Source organism: Calonectris borealis, chromosome 3, assembly GCF_964195595.1.
Source record: "Calonectris borealis chromosome 3, bCalBor7.hap1.2, whole genome shotgun sequence".
Classification (NCBI taxonomy): Eukaryota; Metazoa; Chordata; class Aves; order Procellariiformes; family Procellariidae; genus Calonectris; species Calonectris borealis.
The window spans coordinates 117521272-117547447 of NC_134314.1; the positions used below are offsets into that span (position 1 = coordinate 117521272).

Sequence of the window (26176 nt, forward strand, 5' to 3'; positions counted from 1 at the left end):
CTGAGAAGATTTGCGAAGGAACAAAAACAGTAACAGTAAAAACATGGTGGAGGTTTTCATTTTTGGATTAGGACAAAGGATAATCTTTCATGAATCCATCCAAAATTCTACCAGTGAATGTGATCAGAGCTGCATTTAGCTCTTGAAAGAAGCAAATGCACTATCTTGTTATTTACAACAGAGCTTTGCTTTGTAGGGAAACATATTGGTACTATGGGAAAAAAAAAACAATTACGTTCTCTTAATGGAATTATCAGATGGAAAAGTCCAAAAGGTTTTGAATCCTATTATTTTTCCATATTAAAAAAAAAGCAAAAAGATACTTAAACTGCGCATTCAGAAACACAAGAACTGAATTACAAAGGAGGAAAGGGCACAGCAGAAACACAGAGCTGTGGCTCCATTCTAATTCTACAGCTCCTGAGCTGCATTTCAGACTTTACTTTCCAGCCCAGCCTTTACCTCCAGCTCATTCTACGTTGCTTTCTCACTGTCTCTCTGAGAAGACAGAAAAATTTGAACAAAACAGAGCAGGCGTGTGTTTGTGCCTCTGTGTGTGTGTCAAACAAACAAGATAATTTCATGCATTAGAAAATATGACAAGTACAATTTACGAATGCTTGATCAGAGTGAAGCAAAGCCATGAGTCAGCGATGCCATAGTTAACGAGTGAAAAACTATTCCGTCCCATTCCATGTTCTGTACACGGCTAGATGAGGCTCTTATACAGAGGCAGGAGGTTGTGCAGCCACTCCCCCATTACACAAATACACTTAGGAGGCAGTGCTCAACAAAAGGGTGGGGGCAAGACGGTTACAGCTCCCCAAGGCTTCCTAATAAATCCACCTCTGCTCAACATTTTACATAATGATATAATGCATTGTATTATTATAAGCAGTGACATCATAATAAAATACCGGAGTGCTACTCAAGTGGCAAGGAACACCTAAGATACATTTCTATACTTGTAATTCAGTTCCTGTATTTTTTAATTATAGATAAGAATTTAAAGTGAAAATAATTATTCATTCCATAAATACTGTTGTAATGGATCCCTGGCATATAATTAAGAGGCCTTTAATTTCAATTTTGTATACTGAACGCCTGTTTTTGGAGGTATTCCATATCCTATATTCAGGGCCTATACCTGCAAAGCTCTAAGCTTCTATTTTCATGGAAGCTGAAGATGCTGCATGGTTTGCAAATTTAAGAACTTATCTTTTATAACGATGGATACAAATAACATGGCTGCGTCAAACATGTTGCAAGGCATTTTATTTCCTTCTAATTGCGACCCATTTCAATTGTGCTGTCAGTGTTCTTTGGCCCATCTCAGGTTGCAGCACCATTTTCTAACCCATACTTGCAATACAGCCAGTAATGACGGAGCATCCTCTTTCTAAAGTGCCCGATACCTAAAAGAGGGAACCTACTATCACAGCATTCTGCATTTTCTAGAAACTGATCTCTTTGATGGTAGAAAAATAGTTAGCCTATAATCTCACTGATAATGCGAAAATGGATGTCTCCAGTTATTTGCAACTGGATATACAACCTTTCAGCCTACAGTAAAGATTAAAATCATTGGCACATGATTATTACTAGGTGAGGATAGCCTTTCTGAAAAGATAACTGTATTTCTCAATTCTAGTAAATGCAGACACTCACATCTTAAAAAGTACAACAATAACTGGCACCTTTTTGGCAGACTCAGCAGGCAGGTCAAAGATTGTCTCAGCATGTAGAATGAATTAATATTTCTCTCCCAAGAGTGGGTCCTTCTAGAAAAAGCTTAAGGCAGATTGGTGGGGCATTCAAAGGAAAGCTGGAGAGGGGGATGAAAACTTTTGTTTATATGAACATTTTTCAGATTTAGATCTAGAAACATTTAAGCGTTTAAATGTTTTAATCTTGTATGAAAGACTCCGCCCTTCCCTGTCCATCCCTTATGTGTCTGGTCTCCTCTATAGCCCACCACACACATCCTAAGCTGTCTTCCCCCATTTCGCTCTGTACTCCATTTCTGCCCTTTTGCACGACTCTCTATGTCCCTATCCCTGCCTTTAGTCCTTCGTCCCCAATTCCTTGTCTTCTACTCATGCTCCTAACCCCACTTTCCTCATTCTTCCTACCCCACTTCTGAGTTTCTCCCTGTGTGTTTTAGCTCCTTATCCTATAGATTTAATTTCTGTGCATCTGCTGCTTGCTTTCTCTGAAGCCCAAAGGAATTGCAGAAGGCCCTACTCTATTCCAAGAAACATTTTTTGAATATCAGCCATGCTTATAGTGCACATAATTTAGGAAGCGCTATGTTTCTTCCACTTCTTGCTGCAACACGGAACAAAGTGATCACTTTGCTTTTGTCTCCTCATGCTCACAAGAGAGTAACAAATGTCCCCTAGTGCTGCATCAAGTTGGCATTGACGGTTTACAGTGCATCTGGCATTCGAGTCTTCTTGTTTGGTCATGCAGACACATCGGCGGTAACATAAATTCACTCTGAAGAGATTAATTAACTATTTGTAACTAGCCTGCAAGTATTTACTGCTAAATGAATGAGGGTAAAAAAGTGAATAAATCAAATAAATAACAAAGGTTGAGACAGAGAGCATATAATTGACTTAAAATGTAGTCTTCCTGACACCCAGATACAGTTGCTGTCTCTGACAAACAGGTAGTGAGAGGACTACTCCATTTTCAGTGTCCTCATGGGCATAACATGGTGACCTGAAAAGGCAAGAGCATAATTCTCTCCTCACTTTTCTTCTTGTTCTGAACCTACAGTTGTAAATGCAGGCTGGCAGAAGTGGCTTGCCTTGCTGGCTCCTCACAGACGTAATAGCAGCGGCTGCAACTTTCACATGCCTGAAAGAATTAGCGAGCATTGTGCCTCCCTATGATTCTCCTAGACATTGCATCGCACCTAGATGGCATTCTCTCACCCAGAATCATGTTTTACCATTCCTCCAACAAATCTGTAGTACTCTCTGCTTAGCCTACATTCAAATCATTCTAGTCACTTAAGAAAACATCTAAAAGGAAATAAACACCAATTAAGGCACAGCCACTTTAATACAATAAAGATCAACTCTGGACATCATTTCCTTGCTTTCTATCAGATAAATCTCCCATTTTTGAGCATTTCATTTTGTACTTAGATTATGTCTTCTCAGATAAGCTTTAAGCATTACCATCTGTTCTGCAGCAATCACATGATCCTATCACTTTGATTCAGTTGAATACAAATCCCTTTGACAATAGGGAAACAGCACAATAACACACATTTGTTCCAAAAACTGCCACAACAGTAGATTGTTCAAGGGCTGCTTTACAGCAGAGGTAAAAGACACGGGGAGACTCTCCTACACACCTCCTGTCTGTGCCCCGCGCTGTCCAGGCAGCATTCTGACACTGAAGCTTCTTGTTTGCTAGGGGGATTGAGTCAGTGTTTCAGCTGTGTTCAGCAGCCCCAAGGGCTGAAAGCTTAGCCAGGGCCCCATGCCTCTGCATGCCTGCTAGCATTTGGAAGCAAATCCTGAGTCAGAGGGAATACACCTTTCTCTTGCAGATGTAAGAGCACTATAGTTACACCTCTCAGCAATCTCTGAGGCATTCTTTCCGCATCTGTCCTCTGCAGGCAACTGGCCCACAGCCACTACAGCTGGCCATTGCAGCAATAGATCTTCCCTGCTGGTTTCTAGGAGAAAGGCAAAAGCAGAGTTTGTACCCACTATTGTGGCCACATCTATTAAGAAAACTCCAATGAAAGGCTGAGTGCATATTATGCAGATATTTGGAGCATTCTTCTACTTAGAATAATTTCCCCTTTGGAATGGACCTGTTTAGCAGAAAGATGATCCTATTCAGATTCAAAATGCAGAAGACAGTATAAAATATTTCTCTTTAAGATTTGAAAAAAACACAAACTGTACTATCAAAGTTCCTAGCTTTGCATATGCAGACAATGTATATAATCTGGATGAATCACTGAAAAAGGGTGCCTTGCAAGTCTTCTCAACATGTCCATCTACACTCCTCCTCAATAAGGTGTTACAAACATTGTATCATTCAGAAGGTCATTTCTCCTTATTTTCACCCACTGTATAATTCTCAGAGGGAATGTTTCAGCTGTATTTGTGGTTGAACACATGAACAGGTTAAACTGCTGTATATTGATATTTATAACTGATTGAAATTTAGCCTATAATTTATTAGGAAGGAAAAATATAGCAATAAACCAATGTACTATAAATTCTAGCTGAATTTGGTATTATGACTCTCCTAATGTCATATAATTTACAGACGAATGCCACACTTCATTTTCTCCTCTTATTTTAATGGCACCAAAAATTCACTGAAAATTACTGGAATATGAATTTCTGTATGAGAACTCTGAGGATGAGAATAACAAAACGCTCAGATTTCAATGGTGCAAAGACAAAAACGTCTTGGACCATGCACCGTTCATTTGCATTTTAGCATCTATTTAAACTCGGTGTTTTCTCCAAGTTTGTAAGCTGTTTCAATAGTTAATATGCAAGCAGTTGGTGAATATAAATCTCTCAGAAGCATGCCATCTTTTTTCTATCAAGCAAAAAGGCAAAGGGTGATTCATTTTAAGTGTATTGATGATAGAAGAGCTCTAAATAGCATTTTATCTGCAATACTGTACTTGAAAGGAACGAAGTGCAAGTTAAACAAACAGTAACAATGAATGCATTTTTTTCAGGGGTGGTCCTTTTGGAAAATGTTAACCACATTAAAGTAGGTAGTTATTGAAATATGCAATTAATTTTAAGTTGATAGAAGTTGAAACTGTCATTCACCTGAGCAGGTGGTGGAAGAACCTTCTTGCATATCTGCTGATTGGGTCCCTGTACTCCAGCACGGTTGTATCCAAGAGGGGTCTTGTTGGAGCATAAAAGGTTCCAAGGCTTGCCTCAAGCTGTGCTGTGGAGTTCAAACACAGCAGCAATGAAACAAGTGAAACTGTTTCAATTACAACAGGTTGCTCATGTTTGCAGTCAGTCAAATTCCTCAAAACACTGATGAAATGTGATGTTGTTGTAGGAGAGATAAAATTAAAATATGACAGATTGTACAAACACAAATGTGCATATAAACTTTCACTTTGAGGCAGAGTTGACAATGACTTTGAGCAACAAAAGCTGTCAAAAGGATGAAGAAGTCTATAACACATCAAGTTCTCACCAGCAGCGTACAATTAAAAATGACTCATAAGAGTAATACAGTTTGAACAAGTTTGTCCAGTACAGATCAACTCTCAATTAGCTCAAATTGTCTTTGTCCTCTTAGGCAAACAACAAGGAAGTTCAGTTTTTCAGGGATTATTGTGTTAGGTCAGCGGGTGACAGAACCCTTCTTGTGATGGCCTTGAGGTCTAAGGAACCTCCTTCAGCCAACAGTTCTTTAAAAACTTTAAATAAAAGGGTCTAGAAACCCTAAGGGTTTGACTCTCCTACAGCATGATGTGGTGGGAAACAGGATAACCTCCCTTGTAATCAATAAAATAAAGTCATTTTGTTACAGGAGTTCTCTCTGTTTTAAATACTTCCTGACTGCTATACTCCACAGCTGGAGCTCTTAGGCATTTTTCTACATGTTTTTAATACAAAATTATAAATAATACAAGAAAATACACAGTATACGTTTGTGTCCCACATGTTTAGCTAAAAGGAAATTTAATGATCAATAATATTTATATTATGTGACTTCTGCTTGAGAGTTAACACGTAGTACAAGTCCTTATAGGCAGAACAGGGAGAATTTGCTATATATTTGCTATATAGGTTCTCCTTTCAGAGTGAATGTGCAAACTGCTACTGCTAATCAGAATTTTGTGGGGGCTTTAAAGGCAAAATATAACCTATTGTCTCATTAGGCAGACAAAATCTCATTGATTTGCTGCTATTAATGTTTGTTTGAACTAGCCATTTCTGTATTTAGTGATAATGGTTCTTTATTTCCAAGCATAGTTACATTTTGTTTTATTAGGCTTGATAGCACTAAATGTGCTAATAGTACTGTGTTAGGAACACAGGCAAACTGTTAGTAAATTAGGTTTTGCATTATCTTAAATCTAGACAGTAAGATAAGCTGAACTTTAAAGGTATTTTCTTTCAAAGCAGCAGTCAATTTAGATTAAAATTGAATACAGCAGTACCTTTGCAAAAACAAGCCATACTCTCTTGCCATTGCTGTTTTCTTGACAGCATGTTTTGTACTTCTGAAATATTTCAATGTACATGGAATATGCGTAACTACTAGCACAGTTATAGATTCATTAGATAGCCCAGCTTGATGTTGAAGGCAGAACAAAGATCTCAAAGATAACTGCCCCATCGCTATAAATAAAAGGCCCCACTGGGTTTTGCTAATAAAAAAGAAAACAAATTACCATGCCAAATTTGTTAGATTCATATAGAATAACTCCTGGACAGAATGAAATTCTGTCTGCTGTAAACAGTGTTAGAGAGCTGCATGAGGGGAAACACACAGACATCTATTTATAATGTGCATATTTTTACAAGAGTTTGAAAACCATCCTTTTTCATGGGTCCTTTTAAAAGCATGTTTTATTTAGAATTGATATGCTATGTTTGCAGTGCAGGGATTTTTTTAATCAGATCCCCCAAAATGGGATAGCTGATGGCTTGGCAGCAATGTAGGACACCTTGGAGTTTTTCTATCATCAAACACACCAGAATCCTAAGTATTCTTTCTTGCCACAAAAGATGCCTGGTCCCCAGCTGTCTGCCTGCTAGACTGGAGGATAACACCTTCACTAAATCAAGGCACTTCAAATCTTAAAGTCTATTGAGTTTCAAGATAGACAGCAAATCAAGAGGAAGGCATCACACCAGGCTTCAGCAGAGACGAGGCTGAACCTAAAATTCATCATTTCTTGTGAGGGAACCCAGCTACTACTGCAGGGGGCCAGAAGATTACAGTGCGGACAAATGCTATAATCCTAAAGGAGGCAGCAGAGGATAGTATATTCAAAGCCTTTGGATCTTGTAATGAAAGAATGACCCTTCAAAAGCACCTTAAAAACCATACTAAAATCTCTTGTTCCCGTTGCAGGAAAACATCCCTCCTTAAGTTGGTGCTGTCTCAGTATGAATACATATCAAACAGTTGAATCTTATATTAACTAACATTAGTCTGTAACATAAGCTAAATTTATGTAATGTAATAAAGTTACAGCACATATAAGATAGTGCTATATATATTAAGTCATGCCTATATCACATATATATTAAAATATGCATTATTTTAGTATCACTATTGATACAAAATGAACTAAAATGCAATCAACACATTGATCCAGATTTTATTGAAATTACTTGTCTACATACGACATTTGATTACGGAGTACCACAATCTGGCTGACTGCCTGGATTCTCACTATTGTCTTCTTTATAGAGTCAATAAATATATTGTCATATGAATCACAAAGACACCAGAAAAATACATTAAAAATACCATCAGTCCCTTACCTTCTCTGTCTGGTGTAAGTTTTTGTTTAAGAAGGTGATTGACAATGGCACTCAAGCATATGTAACACTGACGACCCATGGTGTTCCAGTTCATGGTGTTCAGGACATTAATTGCTTCCTGTATCTCATCATAACGAATGTACTGGTGGATGATTTCCACAAGGCCCAGCTGTCCTCTTGTGATCACACCTTTTACAGGAAATATTAAAACCAAAGATAGTGTTATGAGTATGTAAACCAGTAGCTGACTACTTTTCAGCACAGTTAAAAATAATTGCTGTTTGTTAAAATTAGGAAGTTTAAGTTAATGAGTTTCACTATTAAATTTTCATGTGAGATAGACCCTTATCATCTTGGTATATTTCGACTGAGGGTGCTTTGGACAGCAGAGAAAAACCATCAGTGAACTTCACACACAGGGGGGTAAGCGAATGTGGCTAATACCGATTAGTGACAACATCATGTAATGAAGCTTGTTTTAAACATGGCAGAAAAAGCTTATTCCCAGTTTATCATTATTGTATTGGAGGTAATAAATTCATGTTCCTAGCACCTCCTTCCTGTAGAGAAATACTGCTGAAGAACACTAAAAAATAGCATTTTTCTCACAGAAATGTACCTATGTATACAAGTTTATAGCAGCTCAAACTTCAAAGCAGCAATTACTCGATTACTCTCTGTATTGCAATTGCTCTAGAACTTACTTCTAGCTTGGCAAAACTCTCCAAATGAAGCATTTCTTCTGTGAGCGGATATCATGAAAGATATCAACATTAAGGGACCTTTGAATTGCAGTTGCACATGAAACCAAGAACATGCTTGCCATAAGGGAAAAAAACGAGCAACACATTGCTCACTCCATGAGAACATGATTTATCTACAGCACTCTATCTCTGAAAAACAGAAATTAAAATACTTTTTTCAAGAATTTTCTTGACTTGTAGGTCTCAGCTTCTGAACAGAAAAGGTGATTGAAAAGCTGCAGAGAGTAATGTTATTTATTGTCTCTGACTACCCATATGATCGTGTGACATAGGCCACACATGGCATTTTAGCAATTCTTGATTGCTTTGGGTCACTGTGCTAGAGTATTCTTTATCACTACTGCTCCAGATATTAGAAAGAGACTAGCATAAATTTACTGTTCCCCTCTCTTTAAATAAAAACATAATGTTATTTTTTTATTTTCTTAGTTTATATTCTGATGTTGTTTGTCAAAACTGATATTAAGGAAAAAATTCTGATGAGAAAGGGAAGAAGCTGAATTTCAATACTGATATTAAAGCCATAGGATGGCTGGGGGGAAAAAAATTCTGACAACAGAGAAAAGCTGACCTGATATATAGAAAACATACCTCACAAAATTTTCATAAATGTAGTTGTGAATATTGTTTGTGATGTAAAATAAGAACTGAGAAAAAAAAAGTAGAGGAAAACATCTGACTATAGCTCGAGGACAAGTAACATGCTGAGAACCTGCATATACAGATCTGATGCTTTGGGAAAAAGAGCTTACATATTTATTTTTTGTAACAGAAATACTTTAGTTTTGTAGTGTGATTAAAGAAAAGACATGGTTGTCTATTGTATTTCACTTTACATTTGCATGTATTAAAGCCTATGGACATTATACTGTGTAATATCCATGTTTAACCTGTGTATGTGTGATAATATCTAATTGTTACGGTAGACTTTATTCTTCCTAAATGTTTAGTGTTTTTAAAGTATTACATAAGTTGGGCAATCTTCACATTAATCACTAAGTGAAGATGAAAATACTTGTTTGCATGCTGATTAAATATAATACTATATTTAAAATGTCTTTCGAGGCCAGCAATGCTGAACCACTGGCACCAGTACGAAGTTTGGCATTATCCAAGATCTGGGTTGACATCAACGACAAGAAGCCGCAATGCTTTTGAAAGTGAGTTAGGCATTAGACACCAAAAATATTTGCCATTAATGTTTGAGGGTAAATTTAATATGAATCTTTTCCTGAAAGAAATCTGGCTAGACAGCACAATGGAGAATTCACAGAACTTGTCCAAAATCATAATATGTCAGCTGGAAGTTAAAAACATATTTGCCTATTCTCATTGACATAGTTTCTTAACTGACTTCTATGGGAAACAATTCCAAGTCATGAGTTAATTATGGATTTTACTTCAGTCCTGAATGCCTGTCTGGGTTTTGCTGTAATGGCCCCTAAATTTTCAGCACAATTTATATTTGCATTATTTCTTAAAAAGCAGAGACCTAAAAACTGCTGAGGTTGGGAAGAGCGGCTGACTAATCAACTCTACATTACCTTGGTAGTGTGGCCAACTGAGAAGAGGGGTAAAGCTGAAAACCAGGATGCAATAGAGAACAGCATATTTTTGCACAGTGAACTACAAAGAGGAAGGGAGAGAGGGAGGGATAGAGAGAGCTTTGCCTTCTTCCTAGAAGAGATTTTACAGTAATTATACAGAATGAATTTTAAAATGTGATAACTTTCAGCTGTAGAGGTCAACATCTTCCCCTTTGGATGCTTGACTTCTCCTGGGTGGTACGCTTCCAGGCAACCTGCTTGGGAAAAAGAGGTGACAGCCAACTCGCTGCCTAATTGATTTAGGAACGGTGCCCAGGGAGACAGTCCAATTAAGTTTACAAGCTGGCAATTAGCAGGAAAGGCCTCTAAATCCCTGCACTGAGAGCCTGTTTGCCTTCGTAAGAACATAAATGTGCTAAAGATAGCAAGGGGAAAGCTGTGCTTTCTGGAAAGCTGTTGTGAGAAAACCCCACAAGGGAGAACGTAAGAAAAGCAAGGTAGATGTGGGTAGAGTGCCTTCTGCTTGACAGGTAAGAGGTAATTTAGAGGGTTTTTTTTAATGGCCAACATGCACAAAAACATCAAATAGCTGTTATAATTAGTGTTCTGGGGTACTCTGCAACTATTAAACCTGTCATTGAACATAATGCAGCTGAATTATCTCAAAATAAATGATAACTTGTAAACAGTTTTTTAATAGTATTTTTGGATAACAGTAATAATCTGGATCAGCTCTTTTAAAATTATATAACTATAAGCCAATCCAACGTTTTTGTTGCTAACATCCTATTATATTAATTTACCTTTTTGCACTGGCGTATTTTGTTAAGTTTTTTAAATTCAGTCTTTCAAATGTTTAGGTCTGCAGTACTTTTAGGATTTTTCCCCACAAAAGCACATGCATGTCTCAATCAGTAAAGAAAGAAAGTAGATTTTCAAACCTTACTGCCACCTAGTTTTTTTTAAAAAAGGCTTCTTCCTAATCTCAATAGCTTTATACAAAAGAAAAGGCAATCCTGCTTCCTTGGACAGACAATGGGCAAAATGCTGAAATTTTCCAGGATGAGTATATTCGACATGGCTGTCTGCCCTGCTGAAACACTGGCTTGGTAGTCAGAAGATTTAAGCATGATTGTTTTTTTAGCTCTCACAGTGGGTTTGCACCACTGTAACTTGCCTGACTTGAATGGAATGAATACAGTTCTCACTGATGAGCAACTGCAGGGGTTTTAATCTTAGTTCAGCCGCTGACTTGTTGTGTAACTCTTGGAAAGCCTTTTAGCTTTCCTTTACTGCTTCTTGTTATTCTGTTTGTAAAATGAAGATAGTTATGGTTTTACTGTCTTAAAGTCTCCTTACACCTAAAATGAGAAGTGCTGTATAAATTCTAAAATTAATATTATTACTACTTCTTTTATTCACAACTCCTGGCAAATTAATTGAGAGACCAAACTTCTCTGAAGGTTATGAAAACCTTCCTACTTGTGTGAAAAGTCTTCAGGGAAAGAAATGGTGTAATTTCATGTACTGAAGTCAGGAGGAACAGAGTACTGGGACAAATATATATTATAATGGAAAGGACAGTTGCATCATACACACAAAAAATTTAGGAAAGAAAATAGCATTATTATCCTATTATTAAAAATAGCTTATTTTAGCTTGTTAGGGGTATTACTACATGAATGAACTAATGAATAAATTTCCTAAAATTATATACTACAGAATAAAAGAATTTTCAAGATCAGAAATTGTTATGCTTTATTAGAGTAGCAGGTAACATAGTGGGACTCTGATCCAGCAACAGATTAGGGTCCTATTCTGTCAGACCCCACATGAAAAATTGTGAAACATAATGAACTCCTTGGTTCACATCTTCAGATATCATTGGAACAACGTGCTTTTAAAGCTATGGTCCCATATATCTAAAATGAGGGTGTTGCTTTCAAACTACAAAAGACTTGTGAGGTACAGATGTTTCCTTGAGAGCTCAAGGTTCAATAGGTGTGCTCGGTAACTTACCAAGTTTAAACTGAAGTACTCCCAAGGGTCCTTTGTCTAATCTAACCAACAAAAGATCATGAACATCTGTGCCGTCAGTGCTGGCAGATGCAACTTGAGGAGCAGCCCACTGGATCTGGATGAGGCTGCTAGGCACGTCAAAGTGTTTACTGAATTGCAGAGTTGCCTCAGGTGAATAGTCTTGTGCCAAGAGCTGGATTTTAATTGGGGACAGTGCCGTGTCAAAAAGTTGCAACTCCCCTTGAGAGCTGCCAACCATCAATATGGCTCCAGAAGGGTGGTAGGTTATTAAAGCAGGCAACAGTTCTGCTTGGGCTAACAGAGTCACTTGGTTGTAGGCTTCATACAGAATTATTGACGAATCTTCACAACCCAGGACTAGTTTGTCTTCTGTAACATCTCTGCAACAGCTGATGGCCTTGGATCGTAGTGGTATCCTGGTGACTGCTGCACACTGAATTTTGTTCCTAACACACTTGTAGACGCAGCTATCAGCCATGGGCTCTTTGTCTGCGGAGATGGAGTGCTCTACCGTGTAAATGTGGTAAGGCTGATTAGTGCTGAAGCTAGCGTCGAGTGGATCCCATTCTGTACGGACGTAACTCAGAACCTGAAAAATATCCAAAATGTTTTGGTAGTCATTTGTAACAATTTATTCTTACTTTGAGGATTTAAAAAATAGGCTGCTGCAAATAGGCTTTCTCATGGGTCAGTAAGCTAAAACAAACATGCATTTTAGAAATGGGGTTGTAAAATCTACTGTTTTAACTTTTAAAAGGTTAATTCCTTTTGATTAAAAAACCCTGCAATATAGTTTGAACCATATTTGTTTGTCCAGAGTATATAATAGGTTAGCAGAATAGAAGATAAAAGAGGGGATGGTCCTAACAATGTTGGTAAGAGGAGAAATGAGCAGCTGACTGATATAAAAGAATAACTGATTATTCACAAGTGGGGTGGGGGAGAAATCCCAAAATTTCTGGAAAAATTTATAATAGGTTACTCTGAGCATCACACGTAGAGGATTTTTGATCATTTGCTCTGGGCCATGGTAACAGAAAATATTACACTGTAGTGGTAGAAACAATGGCATGTTTAAACAATGTACGCTATACATTGCCAAATGAGTAGGTGGTAGAAGTTCTTTAGCGCCATATAGCTTTAGATGCAGAATAAATGAATTTGTGATAGCAGAAAAGGGGGACCATTTAGGGGTACCTGAAGGTTGAATGAACTGGAAGAACACAAAGGCAGAATATGATACAAAAACAGCAGCTGGCAAAGAGCAAGAATTTGTAGTGTGGAAACATGGGAAGTACCATAAAGTGATGGAGGCAACAGTGGAGACCAATGAAGATTCATGCCCTAAAATATATGGGTTTGAGCGAGAGGTGTTGTACAGGACTCGAACAGGGAAACTGTGGGAGAAATACCAGTTGTAAATAAGTTACAAATTAGCTTATGAAAAGCTATTTCTCTGAAAGAGAGAGAAAACCAAGGTCTCTAGAAGAATAAGAGTAATGGAAGTCAGTCGAAACTTGCTGGTGTTTGTTCATGCAGAAATAAAGAGTGAAAGGAAAATGTCAAACTGAGCCAAACCCCACCCTCAGGTATACCCATAGCATTCTTCACACTATAAACTAAAGCTGCTGACCTGCCACTAATTTTGGAAGCCCCTTCTTTTGAGTCCAGGTGGTATGCAAGTACCATTTACACAGAAAGGGGTAACAAATGTGATTAAAAGGCAGGCAGAGGGCGAGGGAGGAAATCTGGAAATTTCAGGTTGAAAACAAAAATGCACACATAATGTTAAGGCAGTTTAAATTTGATTTCCACAGATCACAAGACAAACTGAACATATAATTTAGCCTTTCATCCTGCAAAGGAGGAGAATAAGAAATTAAGATTTTTTTGGCATACCACCCATTACTTCAGAAGCAACTGATGAATTCATAAACAAGTTATTTGGGATGTTGATCAGACTGATTAGGATGTTTTGTTCTGACAGTTTACTTATTTTGTCAGCAAAAGGGTTTCTCATTCAAAAGAAAGAAAAAAGGATTATTGCAATTCTGTGGCTGCAAACCAGCTGCCGGTTAATACAAAAGTTTTAGCTACTTTAAGATGAGTAGTCACGGACGTGCAAAGAACCACTTAATGCAAAAGCATCTAATACAGAAGCCAATGCATCCAACTTGTGAAAACCAGGTAAACCAATTTCAACAAAGTAGTGATCAATGAAAATATATACCAAAGAGGAAATAAAAGATTAAATTACTTATATAGTCTGAAAAACATTTTCTTACCTCCACCATTCCCTCACCAATGACTTAGCCTCTGCAACTAGTCATTTATGCCCACAAAATGTGCAGTGGCTACTGTGCAGATGTTAGAACTGCTGAAATGTGCAGCTTATTAGGGTATTAAATTGCATAGTAAGGAAACCCGTAAAAAAGGTTATTGTGGACAAAGGATTACTGTGACCACAGAGCGCTCTAACCCCAAATAAAGACAAGGTGAAGTGTTATTGTTTGTTCTGCAGTTTTCCCTAAGAGTATGTATAGAGACCCAGGTAGCTGCCTTTCAAATATGTGAAATAGAAATCTTGCCCAAGCAAGTCTTCAAAGCTTCCACAACTTCAGTGAAATGAGCCTTGAGGCCCTCTGGGACTCAGATTTCTGTCTTACTGTGGCAGGTTTCAATACACTGCATTATTCATCTACATATTTTGATCCAAAACCAGTGTGCCTCTCTGGACATCTCCTCACAAGCTACAAGAAAGTCATGAACATCCACACAATAATCAAGCCTATGAGAGATGAAAGACTGAAAGCACTATTAAATTCTGAAGAGAGACTGGCCTTGAAGGTTAAGACAATAGAGAAGAAAACACATGAAACATGGATTTTACAACTCCATAGGAGTGACTGCTTTAAAACAGCATTGGAAATAGTCACAGAAAAATAAATGTTGTCATCTGATAGTTTGAGAGTCAGCAAGCAAACGGCACCCAATTAATAATTTTTTTCTGCCTTGTTAGAGCAAAAGTGGGACAAAATGTTGCTCACTACTTTGAATTTAAAACAAAGTAAAATCTTATATTTTGGAAGGCTAATTTAATGAGCCTTAAGATGAGAAGCTTCCTAGCTTCAAATAATTTTGAGAGCAAATCCTTGAAATGAAGTCTAGGGTAGGGCTGGTTGCTGTATATAATGCAATTCTAAACTAGGAAAAAGTTCCTGCAAGGAAGGAAAGACTATTTGCTGCATTTCAAAACATAAGTTTTGACATAATGTTTAAACAAATTAGGCTTAAAGGAAACTTTTCTAGGTATCACTGTTCATATTCTGGCTGAAAACAAGAGAAACATTTCTCCTTAGATTGGAACAGATAAGCTGCTTCTCATGCATCAGTGGCCTCATGTGCCTCTTGGAGGAAGAGTACCAAGCCGAGAGACCTCTTTGTTCTGGTTTCCAGTTTTGCTGAATGTAACTGGTATTTGGCACTCTGAAGGGAAAAAAAAATGGATATTCTCTTTCATCTGAGAGGGAAGATTTGAGTTTCTCTGTTAGAAATGATTTTTATTATTAATTCTTCGTGCTGCTAACTGGAAAACTAAAGCAGAGAGACGTACAACTACAGAAACATGTTAATAAGGCTAAGATAATGCTTTTGAAAAATAAGAAGTCTAACAATCAAAACATCTTTTTTTTTCCAAGAAGATGGTACTCCATTACCTGCCAATTGTTTTTCTATCTGGTAAGTAGCCACATGCTAGTAAATGTAGTGCACGTAGTGCTTTAGCAGTCCATTTAAAGGAATCCGCTGGGATTCCTTCCTGGTGAGCAGTAGTTCTCTGGAACCTAAAGGGGAACATTAAAATAGCAATATATCTTTAAGTTAACAAAACATTTGCTTGGGGAATGGGAAGACAAAAGCTGGAGGAGTTCCCTCAGAAGTGGGTAGGACAACTGTAGGATTTGCGGAGGAGGGGACAGGGCAGTGGATCTAAAAAGACAGAGCTGTAATATCTCATGGCGGGGTGTATAATCCCATTCAACGTTAAGTGCTTTCCACAAATCTTGGACTAAGCACTTAGCCTTGGATTTCAAGTGAAGATTTCTGGAAGTACTTTGCATGAAGTAAAACCAATTACTTTCTATAAAATAAATAATTAAATAATAAAACATTTTAAAAGTCCCTTTCAGTTTTGTGACATGTACGCTACAAAAATATAGTAAATGTATTTAAATATTGTCCACATAATTTATGCATATTTCCCTTATTAATGTGGCAGTCATGCACCACTACTGCACATTTATATTGTTTTCCCCTTGCAGTACTGGCCTGTGCTCTGCATCAGCTAATCAGCAGTATGAGGGATACCATATATGTCAAGTTCTCAAATCCTAGGGTCAGAAATCATAACAATCCAAGTAAAGGAATCTGTTAATCTTTGTAAATAAGGGGCCTGAATTATGCTAGTTAAAATACTTTCTTTCATTTTATGTTTGAAAGAAATAATAGCACTAGCTTGTGTGGGCAGTATCACTCTTCTCAGTGCAAATCTTTGAACACGAAAAAAAAGTATTTTACATAGAGTGCTGGGAAAGGATAAAGTCCACATATCAAAACAAATAAGAGTTTTAACCAGTAGTTCTTAAGCAGAAAATTGGCTTACCAGGCAGATAAAAAAAAGAAAACAAAAGAAACAGAGAAATAAGCTTGCTGTGACTGAATTGTGTGTATTTCAGATGAGAAAAATGTTTGATTTATTTTATGGATGTTAAAAAAATGCTTATTTAATTTCACACAGTGAGGCTCCAAATAACAACAAACACTTTAATTAGAAATGTAGAGTGGGAAGTGTAGTGCACACTAGAGTAAAACAGTTTTAAATACAGCACTGTAAAGAGGGAAGAAAAAAAAACCACCTATTTTTAAACATTTCTAAAATAAAAATGCAAGGCTCCTACTCTAGGTTACTTATTTGGCTGCATTGTATTTACAGTCCCACATGCAATCTTATTATTTAGATCTTCAGCCAACATTTATTCTTATTTTCTTTCAAAATTTATCATCACCATCTTTATCCCATATTATTCATTGAACTTTTAACCCAATGTGACATTAAGGGTTTTACATTCTTTGCTATATGTGTGTGAGAGGTATTTCAGCTATTCAGTCACACACCATAGATGTTTTTCTGAGTGCTACAGTAATTGTAGGATAGCACACTCATAAAAGATCTGCTGTGTTTATTTCACAAGTTTGAGGCACAATGTGGAAGCAATAACTATTAAATATTATGTCTTGGGAGAAAGAAAAATAATATTCTCTCTCAGGCAAATTATTTTTTCCACAGGATTGAAGTAGAATTTCAATGATTTGCACTAGCACTAAATGGAGAGAAAATAAACATGGCAAAGACAAATGCAAAGTACTACAGTAACTGAGTCCTGGCATCATCACCTCCTGTTAATTTATGTTTGCAGAATAAAGTTCATGTTGATTTTAACATGACTTTCTCTCAAAGCATTTAATCCAAGGATGATTTCACATCAGATCCTATTTATTCATAGCAAATTGTTTGAAATGATTTCTGGAAGATTCCTCTTCTGGTTTTGAAATCAAAATACCAGCATTATCTCCACAGGGAGACAATTTAAACAACATCCTTGATCATTGGTACTTTAACAAAGAAGAAACAAACAAACCCCAAATAATTAAATAAATAAATTGGAGAATGGATGAATTTACTGGAGGAAACCAATGCAGCAAGGAAGCAGACAAAGGTTCAACAGACAAATACTCCTGCAGCAACATGCATGCATGTACATAAATGTACATCGTACACCAAAGCAAAGTCATATGTTAAAGAGAAAAGCACTTTTATTTCTTCAGGGGACAATTCCTCACCAAACCTTACAGCATTCAACATAGTAAACACTGATCTCGGAAAAAAAATGAAGACAGTAAAACAAGTCAAGATTTGCAAGAAAAAAGTTCTTTCTGTTTTTAGAGGAATGGTGTCTACCTTTAGCCTTAATAGTAGCAAATGTTAAAACATAAAGCCACACAGCACAATTGAAATAAAATTTATAGTGTATTTAAAATGTATTTCCTCCATTAAGTTGAAAAGCTGCTTAAGTACTCAATACCCCTAACGCTGTATGTGCAATGTGAATCATCCCAATGCAGAACGTGTAGTTACAGGATATTATCATGAGGAGCTGAGTTGCCTTGTCCCAGAGCTATTCCTGTCCTCATCCTAATAAGCACTCTTCTGGTGGGCAGCAAATATCACTCAGAAAATTATTCCAGGGAGGAAGTAGTATCACCTAAGTGCCCCATTTACCTTTGCTCTGCCACAACAGTAAGAGTGTCGGTAGCTGGCAGATCTTTTTGTGGTTTTCGTAGGTCAGCACCAAGGTGCTGTAGCACGGCTGTGGGTAGCACCCATTCATTTCCTCGGGCTTGGTTTACTTTTTCATAAACCCAACACGCCAAACAGCTCTTTACGGGTCAGACATCCAGCAATTCCTGCTTTTCTCTTAATTCTAGATAATAATGCTGTTTCATCCAAGCGATACTACTATTTTCAAGTAAAATGTTGGTGGTATTATTTTACTATGCTTCTTTTTGATAAATGCTCCAGACTGAATTCGTTCATGCTTCTCATTCTTCTTCTGTTGACAATACTCATTTACTGGGAGAAAATTCATATTATTGGTCGAATATGATAAATATGGATTTACTTTCATGCATAACAATGGCATGTCACGTTTTTGTTCCAGGTCTATACCTGAGGAACACTACAAATGGTAAGGAAGTAGAGGCAAAGAGAGGCAAATAAGCATGCTTACAGAAACACTGTATTTTTGTGGTATCTGACCTAGAGAATAACTGTTTAGAAGCTGTCTAGAACACTAACTACATTTTTGCTCATGTTTAAGCTATCAAATGACCCTCAGAAGTTAAAGATGTTAAGTTAAAGTTGCCCTCCAAGACTCTGTAGGGGAAAAATGTACCTCAGTTAATTGCAGATTGGGGGTTGACGCTACTTCTGGAGCTGCTGTGTTATGACATTCCCCATCCATGCACGGGAATTCAACTACTGCCCATAAGGAGTGCTAGAGAAATCAAGAAAAAAACCCCAGCAAACAGCACCATAGGTTACACGTCATGGGTACATAGGGGAAGCGTATAGGCAGAGTGTTTTGAGCCTTACGCAGCAGTCCATTGAGCATTCAAGAGATAAGTACATGGAACAGACCAACTAACAACCAGCAAGACAGTTTGTTATCCATATACGACTACGTTTTCCATAGCCTTGGCATAGTGCTTGGTATTTTATTGACAAATACAGGAAAATAAATTTCATCTGAAGATCTTAGAATTAAAAGAGACAAGTACAGGTAAAGAATCAGAAAAGAGAAAGTAACTGAACAGTTAAATTTGGCAGTTCTGCTTTTAAAAATAATTTTCTTATATTTATATTACAATATGGGCTAAATTAAAAGGATTATGAGTTTAGGCCTAAAGGCTCAGTGAATGCTTATTATCATTATTGTGTTAAGCACCAGTGATGTGCTTGGGACTATACTAGACAGCCTCAGCCCTGAGCAATTTAGAGTCTAAACCAGAAAAAGATAAAACAAGGTGTATTGAAAGATGCAGAGCAATGTTGTAATTTGGAAATCTCCCTATAATATATAAAATTAAATGGAGAAAGCTTTAAACTGACAGGCTGGTTTCTCTGAATTTCTTAGAAGAAATGAGTCTCTGAAAAACACCTCAGAAAATAGAGGTTGCAAACTGCTATGTTGGCATTAGGGAGCTTTCTGGAAGGCGTGGGAAGGAAACAAAAGGCACGGGAATGTCGCTCTCAGAACCTGGACATACAAAAGTCATGGTAAGAAATAAGATCTGAAATGTTAGTCGGATGAAGTTTCACAATATCAAACTGGCACAGGGACTAGTATGAAAAAACTAAAAAAGAACAGATGCATGTTTTAGCTACCAAAGTAATTTTTATATGTGATTGGGCATAGCTGCAGGGGGAATCGAGAACTGCTCCTACAGGCAGAGGAGACAGATGAGTCAAAGATGACCGCTAGTGGAGAGAGGTCAATTGAAAAGAAGTAAAGAAGGCTGAACTGCAGGTAATTTAAATTCTACACTGACTAATGACCGAAATAAGAAAGAAAAGCTGTCTCAACTACCTTTTCTCTTTTGCTTTCAATATACAGAAAATCCCAAGGGAAAAAACCCTCAATTAATATTAGTTATCAAAGTAATAATTCCAAGACATTAAAACATTTACATCTTCCCTAATTAAAGAGAACAGGATGTTGTTTATAAGAGCAGCTTATTCTAAAGTGTTACTTAGGGTTTTTCCCTACAGGGAAATAGCCTGTAATAGCTACTCCAGAACAGCTATTCCACAGCTGATCCTCAAGTTTGTGCTCTTCTCCCGCAGTCAGTGCCTTTTTAGTCCATATTAGTAGTGGCTTAAGCTAAATTGAAAATAGAACTCCAAATACAGGAGCATCTATACAAGATGCTAGTCCAGAATAGCTTTTACATTTTAAATTCAGGCTCTAGTTCTTTTCAGAGTATGCCAAGATAGGTAAAAACTTAAAAATGAAGCTAACATAAGCAACTGGATTCAAATATTCTTAAACAGATAAAATAAAAGTGAAATAAATGAAATGGAAACATCTGCCTAAAAAGGTAAGCTAAGCAAGTGTCAGGAAGAGGGTCAGCTTGTATTCTTGTTCTAACTTATAGCTTACATTCCCACCTGAAGATGGGGAATTTTGACTTTTTCTTTAAGAAAAAAATTGGTCCCTGATTTGATCAATACTCATAGCAACAATTTAAGCAGCATTTGGGTATAGCTAAGATTTTATAACAGAACACTTAAAATAGATGTAAAATATCTATCAGTTAACATTGCAGACAATGTAAAATATTTGCATAAGACAAGCATGCAACAGCTACAGTTTCTAACTCAGATTAGAGTTTTCTAGTGGTACTCTGACACTTTTATTTTCAGTGTTAGCAGCTCCAAAGCTATTCCATTATAAAGACCTAAATTTCTTGCTACATTTCTCAGATTGCCAGTTTTGATGTGAAAATAGTAAACATACTAAATAAGGTGCTTTTTTCATTAAACAATGAACCTTTGTTTTTCTTCCTTTCTTATGTTTTTATCATATCTGTTCTTTATATCTACCTGAATATGCATTTAAGTTGAATAGTTATTTCTTTAGCAAATCCGAAAAAAACCATGTAACAAGAGAGTTCAGCACTTTACCTCCAATTTGCCATGTGCACAGCCTAATAGCAATAGGTTGGCTCTGTCCCTCTCACAGGAAATAGGAGACCAAGGCCATGCTCCATCACTACTTCCTGACCACCAGCAAATGACCATATCTTGCATACAGTTTATTGCCAGGTGACGTTTCATCCTTCTACCTTCTGGTCCAGGTATATCAATATAAGAAATCTGATGAAAGAAAAAATGCAGGAAATATTTGAGGTGATAAAATAGCATAGTAGGAGCAATTGGGAGCATTTACTTTGGATGTGTGAAAGAGAATGTATATATACACAGAAGACTGCGTACATATATCTTCATATAGGCTGTCTGTAAATGTAAAAAATATCTGCTCAGACAGAAAAAGACATGCTTACACTTTTATCTATGGGGAGGGGATTGGGAAGGAAAGGAATGTGAGTTAAGAAGGAATTTACTGCAATGACTCCAATCAATACCAAAATGTACAGTCATGGTTGCTTGACAGCATCGACCTACACATAGGATTTAAGCTTAGCCATATTAAATGACAAGTTCTGCAAAGCTGACCAGGGAGCTAAGGCTAGTGTTTAAGACATAATCAAATATTAAATATATTCCACAGTGTTTGAGCAAACATATATCTTTCTTTTTCCTCCCTAAATTAAGGAATCCAGATACAAACATCCGCTTTGCAAGAGAATATATACTTTTCTGCATAATGTGGATGAGCTACAGCATCATGCGTAAAGTTTATGCAGCTCTTGAGAATTGTGCCTCTTTCTCAGGAAGGATTTGTGGAATTTATTATTCAAACTCTGTTATTTTGGAGCATGGTTATTTGAAAACATGAGCAGTGCACCATCTGGGTGACACATGCCAAGGAAATATAGATTGCACCGCATTTCTGCTTAAGGAATTAATGGAAGGTTGATAGCTAGGGGAAAAAAAACTATCTTGCCATTGCTGGTCAGCAATAATCGAACCACTTTCTGGGGATTAAGCGCATGGCTAAGCCTACTGGACCAGACACTAGCAAAGGGCAGGGGGTCTTCTTATCAGAGAAATGCTTCTGGAGCCAGTCTCACTACATGACAGATTGCTTTCATATTCCTGTCTGCAAGGCAACAAAGGATGGCAGTAATGCGATAATGCCAGAGTGCAATGGGTGTTAAGAACCCGTTGCATTTATGTATTGTATTTAGTAAATAATCAGGCTCATCCAAATTGTGATCTCACCACTCAACCAAGGCCATTAAAATCAAGGTTAATGCTTTAATAATCCTTTGCTGTTTTTTATATGGTCAAAAAGAACCCTTTTCTATTTGCATGGTCATAATATTATTGACCTCTTCATCCCCTGAATACACATCAAAAGGAACTGAAATCAAAGTAATTACCAATGTTGTTCTCTCATGGTAAACATTTAACTCCTTGTACTGTCTCCTCCTTCAGTAAATTGAAATGGATTAAAAAAACCACAGATGGGAAAAACTTGCAAAAGGTCAATATTTTCAGAATATCCTGTGTTTTACTTGTCAAAATACTCTTTAGAAGTGTAAAGATAAAACATACATAAAAGTTAACAGGTAGCTGATACTTGAATTAAAACTATATATAAATAGTTAATTTGGTGACAACACATTTATTAGGATGGAAAAACACAAATACTTTCACAGATATTAATTAGTGCTGTATTGCAGCGTTAACTGTTCATAACAATTTCACATGTAATAACAGCCACAAATCTGTTGTAAACCTTTACGTCTTGCATTAGACATGACACTTTCAAACATGGACTAATGTCACTGAGAAAAGGCAAATAATAATAGATGGTTTTATATTTTGCTGGTCTTCAAGACTGTAGTGATTCATACAATAAGTCTTCCTTACTTTTTTCAAAGTGTAAATAAAATTCAAGGTGGTATCATTTAGAGAGGAAGAGGATAGAGAAAGTAATTCTTCCATTTAGGTATGTATTGTGTAAAAAAAAAAAACTTTTGGAAAAATATCAAACTGTGAGGAGGAAAGCATGGTTGACTTATTATTAATAGCACTCTGGCAGTCCAGTACTGCCTAGCATTCCCTGCCAATTTTGCCCACCATGAGTCTGGACAGTGAACAATGTGAAGTTGCTTCTGTCCAGGTACCAAAGAAATTACAACGTAAATATCACAGAAATTTAATTATATCATTACATATGACTGTGAGCAAGCATTTTCCTCATTTTAGAAATGGGAACTTAAACCCAAATACTACGTACATTTCTCAAGGCTACACCAAAAGTCAGAGGCAGAGATGAAGGCTACACTCAAATTTCCTGAATCTTAGCTCCATATTTTAATCCTGTGGTAGTTTTATACCAGTGCAAGATACCTTTTAATTAAATTTCTCTTGAAAAAAAAAATCAACACTAAGGAACTCTTTTTTCCAAAGTGTGTATTGTTACAAGTTTGCACATTTGCAATTGAGGACCATCTTTTGTTTCTTTTGTTACTACTGATAGCGACACTACTGTTGACTGTGTCTGTGATCTTTTAGCTTTTGTAAGTTTGACCAAAAGCAGCCATGAAGAACTCTAATTCAATGCAGAGAGCTGACATAGTATTATTGCAGTAGTGAATAATACTTTCTGCTGGCTCACACTGGTGCAATTTTGAAGATAATAAAAATTATATTTAGCTGCCTAACTAGCAAGCCTCACACAAAAGAACATTCAATTAAAAAATGCAAATGCCTTTTTTTGGCTGGCAAAGAAATAATCCATATTGATTCCCACTGATTTCAAGAGAAAGCAAAGTTAACATTGAACATGGAGGCGTTTCTAGAAGCTCAGCTGTGTCAGCAAAGAACTGAACACAACAACCCTATTAAGGAGTACAGCAGATATTTCTGGTTTCCTAGGGCAGAGAGAGTTTTCTCTCTGGATTAGGCTTTCCTTCTTTCCAAAGAAAAAAAATGCCATAACCATTAGATCCAAAATGTGCCCAGCAATACCCAGAATGAAAATATATTTTCTAAACATAAATTAAGTAAGGAGCTATGGCCCTCACAATTAAATGATGAAGGCAGTCTTGAGCTCACCACAGCTTCTTTCTTAAAGTTTAGAGCTATTAAAAAAAACCCCACACCACACACCACCCTTGCTTCTAAAGCACAACCTTAACAAACACTATAGGCCAGGCACAAGCACACATCATTTTAAAGTAAACTACGTATCAGCTCAGTTCCTGGTGAACAGTGAACTGTCTCAAATCCACGTTATAGAGGTTGGATCAATCTCGCAAACACAAGTCATTGCTGAAAAGAGGCCCTGAACTGAAACAGCCTGGAAAATGTATTAGATATTCATCCTAGCAGAAAGTATTTCTACCAAGCAAGTTAAAATGTAATATGGCACAACTTAAATTAAACACATCTTTAAAAAACTTGCCTTGCAGATGCAAACTCCCTTATGTGAGGAAGCAAATTACTGAGGAGTTGTCAAGGGGAAAATATTTGCTAGCACAAGATTGTTTTCCTTAACGTTTATCCAGTCTGAAATAAATAAAAACTCTCTCTTTCGCTTACTACATCTTTCTACCTTTCTTGGGCAAAGGCTTGTCTCTTCTTCATTCTTGCAGTGAATTGGATGCGGCTCCTTTCCTACTCTGCCTGTTCAAAGTTAATTACCTTTGGCTGATTATTTCTTCATACTGTTGTAGCGCCAAGCACTTCCACCTAAGGTCAGCCACTGCCCTGATGTCAAAGAGCTTATCGTCGAAATAAGTTATGTCTACACAGCCCAATCCATCCAAGACACAGTGTAATTCAGCTTGAGATGAGCTGGTTTCTACTGACATCCAAACTGGCTAGTTTAAAGCCTGCTCAGCTATCTCTAGACTACCTTTCAGCTACTGCTGATACTGTGGTATAGACACACCCATACATAAAGGGCTGGAAAAACAGAGTATTTTAATCTTCACAGTGTAGGTAGTGAATTGAGATACAGAGGCACCAAGTCACTTGCCTAAGGTCACATACATAGTTTGTCAGTGGTGAGAAACTCAGCTTCTATATCTTGAGTCCTAGCTCCGTGGCTTAATTGTAAAACCAACTCTTCCAACAAGATGATTACTGTAACTAGAGGGAAAATTAAGATTTCTGCAAAGAATCACAACAGTCTTGGAGCTCAGACAGATGACTGAATTATCATAACTTCATGAGTTTGTGGATATCAGCTAAGCCATAGTAATTGACCATGCGTGCGTTTTTAGCCCACAGCAAACAAGAGGTAAAACATATTAGCTTAAGTCTTTTACACTGAGGTTTACCATTACAGATTTTGCTTCATGCTTGTTAGATGCTGAGAATGTGCAAAGGGTCAGTTACTGCTGCTCAACTGACACAGGGTAATCTGTTAAGCAGGGGTAACTCAACTGTGTGCTGAGCCCTTAACCTAAATACAGTAGAAAATTGGATCCCTCTTGGCACAGTATTTTAACTTATTAACTCAGAATGCCATGTAATTTTTTTTTTACTTTTCAATAACTGCCGTTTTTAGAATTTGAGCTGTTCTGATCAGTTATATAAAGGTTTGCAATTTATACTGCTATATGGTATCAGCGAGTACCAGTGATTCATAATGTAAAGTCACTGCACTATTAACATTCACCATTGACAGCTATACCTTAAAGTCCAAACAAGAGAGTTTTTCCAGTCTTTTGTTTACATCAGGAGAATCCATCTTCTTTGTAAACTGAATAAAGCAGAGTTGGTTATGGTCCTCAAATGACAAGATGATGAAATTGTCTGTAAGAACAGCTGAAAAACAAATAAAAATTGTCACCACTGTAATACCTGTTTCTAGTAACAAAACAAATTACTAAACCCTCCACTGAGACATTGCAAAAAGCAATTTTTTCACGACAGTGTCTTAAATATTACACTGAAGCCTCTGTAATCTCCTAAAGACATCAATGTGTCATCCTGCCAGGACCTTCTTGGAAATGAGAAACAAAGCTTAGGGAGTACTCTGATTAC

The 26176-nt window shown here is 37.0% G+C and overlaps 1 protein-coding gene across 1 annotated transcript in view; it reads right to left on the reverse strand.

Annotated features, from left to right (window-relative positions):
• Positions 1-26176, reverse strand: part of WDPCP (WD repeat containing planar cell polarity effector) — a 159003-nt gene that overhangs the window by 65067 nt on the left and 67760 nt on the right. Inside the window, exons 8-12 of the mRNA XM_075147603.1 lie at positions 25824-25957; positions 21173-21364; positions 11851-12460; positions 7521-7709; positions 4827-4950 (exon numbers count right to left, since the gene is read on the reverse strand). Of these exons, the coding sequence (XP_075003704.1) occupies positions 4827-4950; positions 7521-7709; positions 11851-12460; positions 21173-21364; positions 25824-25957 (1249 nt within the window). The remainder of the gene's footprint in view (positions 1-4826; positions 4951-7520; positions 7710-11850; positions 12461-21172; positions 21365-25823; positions 25958-26176) is intronic.